The sequence below is a fragment of the Coccinella septempunctata genome, chromosome 2 (genome assembly GCF_907165205.1).
Source record: "Coccinella septempunctata chromosome 2, icCocSept1.1, whole genome shotgun sequence".
NCBI classification, from domain to species: domain Eukaryota; kingdom Metazoa; phylum Arthropoda; class Insecta; order Coleoptera; family Coccinellidae; genus Coccinella; species Coccinella septempunctata.
In genome coordinates, this window is record NC_058190.1 from 28,029,556 (window position 1) to 28,037,543 (window position 7,988).

Below are 7,988 nucleotides of genomic sequence, written 5' to 3' on the forward strand. Positions count from 1 at the left end.
GGTAAATAATATTATATTGTTTATAAAGATGTATGTATGTATATTAGTTTAGGGGCGGCTTGTGCACAGAACACGCCCATACCCTTGACTTACTTTATGGGCTTGTGTATGGGGTGGAGTACCTCACCAGTAAAACTAGAAACTTACAAGTATGGAATACAGAGCCGGAACTAGGATTCTGGCGCCTGTGGCGAATTCTCATAATGCGCCCCTAAGAAATTCTCTTTCCTATGTTGATTTGTATTTATCTTTCATAATCGAATACCTACCTTTTTTTGCTCGGAAAAATCTTTCCTATTTTAAATAAATTAATACAAATAAAATCAAAATAAAAGGGATACGAAATATCAATAACATGCATTCAAAATGAACTATAATTTGACTTTTCTTGCTTTGGTTTCTGCAAGAATATCAATGATGTCGTGATTCTTTTTCTTTTCTATTGATGGGACTGCTATGCTAAATAAGTCAGCTTTTCCTGTCCAGTTAAAGACCTTAAATAGGTTTTCACTAATTTCAATTTGTTGAAAGAATGTTAATATGTAGCTGTGGCAGCTGTAGTTACTGATAAAGTCAAGAATATTTTGAGTGGACACAAATTTGTATGGATCTGAATCGGGACTATACTTATAATAATATAATATTTTCTTGTTTAATTCGTCAAGTTGAAAGCCTTGCAAACATATTCCTTCGAGAAAGCTGTCTTCAGAAACTTCTGGCAAAACACTGACAGCGGGTTTCATAAAACTTTGATTGTCCGATCAACGATTTGACAGTCACTCGATTTCTGAAACGAAATCACTGAAACCTTTTGATTTCTGAATATATTGAAGAAGTAGCATTTGAGAATAATTGAATGGACGTATGAACATCATAATTTGATGCGAGAATGATATTCTGAATGATCATGACTGAATTATCAATTGAAAACAAATTGACGTCTAATCATCCATCAAGCATTGATTCCCCGATCAAGCTTCATGAAACCCGGAGTCAATCTTTCTTCGGGTTTCACTGAAATATAGTTCAATACTTGAGTGAGGTCCTTTTTCAGCTTATTCTTTTAGTCAAAATTAAAATGTTTCATCATCAGCTTCTCCTCCAGGCTATTTTATTTTTCTTCTCTTTTCCTCTTCTGTAACCTCTATCTGTGATAATTTACCAGCTCTCCAGTTCTCCAGGAGCTATTGTTGTCTATGTTCTGAAGGAAATACCCCCAATCGGCTAAGGTTTTGCGCCTCAATCGGTCTCCGATAGTTTTTTTGTAAGTATATCTCGACATGGCCTTTGTTATCGCGTTGGTTGTTATGCGACGCCACAGCCGTCAATAGAGGCGTTCTTTAGAAGGCTGTGGCGACGCATTCTGTTTTCAGACTGATGGTGTGGACTATATCTTCACACACATATGTATAATGTGTTTGGCATATTTTTATAATATTATGTTTTGTGTTAAATATTAAATGAAAAATATTCAATTGGAGAGAATACTGTTTTTTTATTATTTTTATTTTGCGCCCCCAGATCGCTAGCGCCCGTGGCGACCGCCTCCCTCGCCACGCCCTCGCTTCGGCTCTGATGGAATAGAATATTTTATTAAAGATCCATCAATTTGATCATCACTATTCAGTCTTAATTCCATATTCTGTCACCACTTACTGATTCTACGACCATTCGAAGTCATAGCCTAATTTGATACAAAAATTTTCTATCGAACTTTGAAGGCGTATCCATCACTCTTGCGATATATGATTCAGTTCAAATAAAACTCAATGACTATATGGTTATATGCAAGGATTTAGGGAGTAATCTCACTAATCTCTAATTTTTGGTTATATGAAGGCAATAAGCAATAAGCAATAAGCGGATTTGCCAAGGCAAAGTCACGGGCTTAGCATTTTTTCAGCGGCCAAGATATAAAAAAGCGCATCTTAATCTATAAATTAGCTCATTTTCAAAACTTCTGAAAAACTTTTCAAGTGAAACTACCAAATGATAGTACTATATGGGATGCGAGGCTGGAGGGCTACCTACAAATCAAACGAACTTTCAAACAATACAATAATAATATTCAGAAATTGAGTGATTATTTAAATATTACCATATTACTTTTGTGTCCTTTATTTCCTGACATAGTTGGTTATTCCATAGCCACTCATGCAGCAATAATGTTTTTTGATCGATAGAAATCATATCTGTCAGCATAATTTTCATACAAGAATAATATATAAATATTGCTCTACGATTATTTTTTCGAATTATTAGTATTTCTACACAAATATGGTTTACCTGACGCCCATTGAGAAAGACTTTAGTTGGCGCACGAGGGTGGCAAAGGAAGTTAAAGAAGCAAAGATATATGAGAAGAGATGGGGTTGGGTTAAACAAGAAGTTTTGTAAGTGCGTAGATTTCATATACTTCTTACTTCCTTATCAGTGTTACAACTTATTATGAAGTTCAAATATACATATTATCAGCATACAGGTAAGTTTTTCATTCATTACCTATGCCTATGTGTTGACGTTGAAAAACGTTTAGCCATTTTTCATCGATTATCAAAATCTTGATGTGAAAAATAATTTGCAATAATTCATATTTCTTTTCTGAATCACTGAATCACTCCTGGTTTTGCCCAACCCATCTTTTTGTGAATTTTTCGAAGGTAAACTTTCGACACGCGTAGCTGTATAATTGTAGATAATCATATTTTGAGCACTTTCCTCTCCAGTTTTCGAAGGGTTGTTGGATGTAAATTTTAAACAAAGTTGGCGACTAGCAGCAAAACCCTGTTTGTTGTCTCAAACGTTTTATTCAAGGCCATGGTATCGAAGGTTTTTTTAATGTCTATGAATACGAGATGTGTGGACAAATTATGAGCTTCCCTCTTTTCTATTATTCTTTGGCAGTGATTAGAGTAAATATATTATCCAGACTGATCGTCTTGCCGAAAATCTATGCTCTTCCAATTCTTCATACTCCGCTTCTATCCTCTATCCTACCGTACAACCTTCCTATTGAACAACCTTCGCTTATTCCTCGATAATAACTACATATATTATTTTTTATTTACTTTCTTCTTTCTTATAAAGGTTGTCCCAAAACTAGTGAATCATACGACACACCACGATAAAGTAGACCAAATACTATGGAATGGCACCAGCGAAAATGTATCGAAATGTTCAGCGAAAATGTACCGTTTCCAAAATAATTAGAATATTATGAACTCTTTTTTTAATCATGTGATTAAGAATAGCGTTTTTTGCCCATATTAATCCTAGATTATTGTATTATCAACACTAATTACAATTATTTTCAGTAATTAATCGTAAAATATTGTTAATGTTTTTTAAAACTATTTGCAAAATTTTTTATGATTCTTCTAGCCTACAGAGGGTTTATTGTTTATTCTGAGCAATAAAGATTGTGTATTACAGAAAAAAACATGTTTTAATTCACATTTACTGAGGTTTTCGATTAACTACTTAGAAAAATTTTGATTAAAGTGATAATACAATAATCTGGGATTAAATGAGCTTAAATCGTTAATTCGATATCCATAATCACAAACTGGCATTGTGATTGAAAAAAGCAGATAGTTCGGAAATCGGCAATTTTAGATAACGGGTGGGCTAAAATATTCGTAGGCTGACACATACATCGCAGTACTAGTAATAAATGCATATGATTTTTAGTTAGCCCTAACCTTCGAAAGACACTTTGAAGGACCAAATAGCGGAAAAACGGCCTAATTTAAAGAAAAAGAAAGTGCTTTTTCTTCAAGACAATGCACCTTGTCACAAATCAATGAAAACGGTGGGCATCATATTCGAATTACTTCCGCGTCCAACGTATTCTCCAGATCTGCCCCCAAGCGACTTTTTCCTGATTTCAGACCTCAACACAACGCTAGCTGGTCAGAAATTTTGAGCCGATGGAGAGGTTATCGCAGAAACTGAAACCTTCAATCAATTGAATATACATTATTGAATGTGAATTTTAGTTTTTATTTGATCGAATACTTACATCAGTTTTCTGAAGCGTAACTCAAGGATAGGTACCTATTCAAAAATTATTTATTTTTAAGTAATTTAATTAGCAAGAATAATCTATAAAGTGATTCTTTTTATTCCATGACGAAGTGAATTTTAAATCTTAATGAATTTCATGAATGAAATAAGAAAAAACTGTACCTGCATCTTTGATTGCAGAGATAATTTTATTTGATGACGAAGAGGAATGTGTTTAAAGGTTAACGGCGGTATTTTTGAACATACGGGTTTTTTAAAATAATGTTTACGTCAATAATACACATCTGGAGTTTGGTGCGTCCTATCGACCCTGTATATTTCTTAAAAAATAACATGAGTGAATCTTTCAATATCATATCTCCAAAATGAATGAACCATCAGTGCGAAAGTTTTTATGTTTTCCACAATTGAAACTAGGAAGTATGGAGAGTAGAGAGAAGGAGAACGATCGCCGTACTAAAAATGTGTCTCCAAAAACGGGGAAAATAGGTGTCGCTGCGATTACAACGGGTATCGATAAGGAGTGGGGATTCAAGCGTCAATTTGAAATGAACAGCCTTCATTTTATTTAAGGTTATGTGTCATCGTGGTTTTTCTGATGATTTTTCAAATACCTTTCTTCAAATCTATATTGAATATGAGTTCTCTGAATTATATGCAATAAAATGCAAGTCGAAATCAATGAAATTCAAAAGAAATCACTGATCAAAAAAATTGTACCTACTTTTGTTTATCATTGTTTATTGAAAGCAGCTATGTTAGTTGGTTTACTAATCTTCAAAATTATATAAATCCGTAGTGAGGAGCAGTACACATCAAGACAACAAAAGGTAGCAGTCTCAGATTTATCACTTAGGTATTAGAGTAGATTCTTTTGCCAATACTCAGCTGAGAACCGATATAAACCATATATTATGTTATGCCAACAAAATTCTTCAAGAATATTTACTTCTGAACCATGTAGTTTTATTGGTTAAATATTCTAATTCAGAAGAGTCCACTTCTCACGAGGGATGACAATTTCGATTTCGTTTATAATGAATCCATCATCTTTTTGATATCTTCATCGCAAAAGTGCTCTTAACACAAATTGATTGGGAGTTGATTCTTGAGATAAGGTTTTTTCCAATTTTCTCTCAAAAATGCTCTCGGAAATTTTATCTCTTCTCCTTTTCTTTCCGATGCCAAAACACTCTTATACTAGCGCACGCTTCAACATTTCACCATGGTCATATGTTGTTCTCTTATCAAAAATCGACAATAATAATATTCCTATCATCTGTCACCAGGGAAACAGTTCACTCAGCCAACGAGCCAACTACAATTTGATTTGTGTAAACAAAATTTTGCACTCTCGTGATGGCCAGCGCGCCTGTTGGCAAAAGCATGAACTACTACTATTGGTACATATTTTAGGGGACAAAAAATCTGTGGTCTCAAAGCAGCGATCGTTCTCCTTCTCTCTACTCTCCATACTAGGAAGGATAGGAAACTCGATTTATATATTTCTATGGGTCGGGTCGGTCAAATTCTAACATATATCTATAGACCATATTAGTGAGGTTAGGCGGGAATTTTGAATCGCGATCCATCCGTGGATCTGGTCCCTGAATTCCCTATGCATTTCTTATGGGACTAAAAATGCCGCGTACTTCTCGCCTGTTTTAGGATATTTTAGCGAATTTCTTAAGATTTATTTCTGTTGAAATGTGTTCTATGATCCTTTCTTAACCAGTTGAAAACAAAATTTCGTAATAAAATGGTATATTTTCTTAATAATTCATCAATATAAAATTGGTCGGCAAGATCCATGGAAGTTTGTCGTAGCTTCATTTCGTTTCTAACCTCTGAAGCTGACATCATTCTAACGCGCAAGCGTAGCATGTCATTTTCCTTGTAACGGTTCATGTTTGACGTATAGCAGAAATGATCTACGACATACGGATATATTCCGTATAATAATGTGTTCAATTTTGATTTTAGGACATATAAAAGTATTTTGTGATGTAAAATATACTTGGAAACAACCTCTAATAATGGCGGCACCCAATTTTGCATGTCTTTATATTAACATTTACTTCTAGTTAGCGATATTCCATCTTGAAGTTGATTCCTTTGTAAAAAAATTTGAATATGGATCTCCCGCCAATTGAGTGATTCTAACCTCACTAATATGGTCTATTATATTCTATATCGATAATGGGACTTCGAAAATTGACGCCAGCCCGTGGCCGGAATCGACTTCTGCGCATGTGCAGTAATATTAAGAATAAAAATACCTGATTAGCTCTGTCTCTTTCTGATACATCGATTTATGAACTGACAGGTATGAAATTATTTTACTTCACAACCATTCGAATATTTTCGACCTTAACCTTACAATATATTGACAAAGAGTAACTTTGATATTGATAATAATTTGAATCAGGTTCAAACTCAGGTTTGCATTACGTAGTAATTTGTATTTCATCGTTGATTTCTAATAATTAGAAGTCAAAATTCATGAAACTTCATCATTTTGCAGCACTAGACGCTCGGATTCATAACAATAGTGAAATATTATGTGTTTTCCACAGAAATGCGGAGTGCGGAGATTAACAAAAGTTATGTTGAATCAACAAAATTGTAGGAATGTGAATACATTTTTCTAGGTTTTTCACTGTTGTATATTATCTGCATTGTATCTAGATAAGTGTGATATTGTCTTGAAATTCTGTTGGGAGTTGAGGTAATAATTCTAGTTCAATTTATGATTGTTTTTTTCGGCACTGAAATAGTGAAACATCTAAATCGACATCTATATCTATAAAGCTCAACTGTAGTTACTAGTATCTACCACTTTCTCATCTTCTAAATATTCTTATTACCAAATTGATTATTGTATCGATTCTTTTGAAGCATGGCTCTTTTAATGAGCACTCTGTACTTTTATATATAATATAACTACATATTACATTAAATGTTGACCCAAAAATATTTTTTATTGAGTATTGAGTAGATTTACAAGAGGGGAAATTCAGGAGGTGAGATAAGTATGATGTTTACACATACACGCAATAGTTGAAACTGGTATGAAACAGTAATATAAAACGCACTTGTAATTATGTCACTCTTGAGTTTACTGAGTATGGACAATACCATTTCTTTTCGGCACTTAATTATTATTTCACAAATCATAATAATATTGGTTGAATAGTTTTTATGCACCTATTTGGTTTGATCTCTTTTCGTTGATTCATCTGAAAGTTGAAAAAAACGGATACATACTCGATGAATTTAATATTCATTAACTTTCGCCTCACATGAAATTCTTCTCAAAATTTGTACAACAATTTGAAATAAATCATCATTCGAATTCATTCAATCATTCAACGTCAAATATGAAAACAACCTAACCAATATTTTGATTGTCATTTTCGAACTTCTAATTCGCGCATGCGTACAAGTGGATTCCCCCCAACGATTTGGCTTCATTTTTTGTCGTAGTCTAGAACGCGTGTTATCAATATTGGTATAATAGATATATGAATTCTAATAAAAAAATTATTTTGTAGGGGCATGGAAAAGAAGTTGAACGAGATGTCGAAGAAGTCTGAATTCTTGAAAGAAGTTTTCATGGACGAAGAACAAGATAACAGAGATATCAGACCTGTGCCAGAATCAACGAATCATGTTTATGGCTGGATCGCAAGTAAAGAAGAATTTCAAAATAAGATACCGGATCAATCAAAGCTATTGGATTTACCGCCAAATTACAAATTGATAATACCATATGACAGCCCCTATTGGTGTTATCTTAGAAGTTGAGAATGAAGATGGATATTATCCCTTTCTTTAATTCGAGCATACTCGAAATCTTTTGTCATGTATATCTACTTCTATTTATTTTTGGACATTTTGTTGATTACACACATATAAAGCACTCATTTTTGGATTATTGAGCTAACTGAGAAGTGATGCTC

The 7,988-nt window shown here is 33.6% G+C and overlaps 1 protein-coding gene across 1 annotated transcript; it reads left to right on the top strand.

Annotated features, from left to right (window-relative positions):
- Positions 1–2,152: 2,152 nt before the first annotated feature.
- LOC123306850 lies at positions 2,153–7,952 on the top strand. The gene is made up of 2 exons (XM_044889023.1): positions 2,153–2,393; positions 7,581–7,952. Exons 1-2 carry the CDS (start codon positions 2,278–2,280, stop codon positions 7,831–7,833), a joined length of 369 nt encoding a protein of 122 aa, XP_044744958.1. The 5' UTR covers positions 2,153–2,277; the 3' UTR covers positions 7,834–7,952.
- The last annotated feature ends 36 nt before the right edge of the window (positions 7,953–7,988 follow it).

Coding starts and splice junctions, on each gene's coding strand:
- LOC123306850 (XM_044889023.1), top strand. CDS start 2,278: ATGGTTTACCTGACGCCCATTGAGAAAGACTTTAGTTGGCGCACGAGG. Junction 2,394..7,580: donor TGGGTTAAACAAGAAGTTTT/GTAAGTGCGTAG, acceptor ATTATTTTGTAG/GGGCATGGAAAAGAAGTTGA.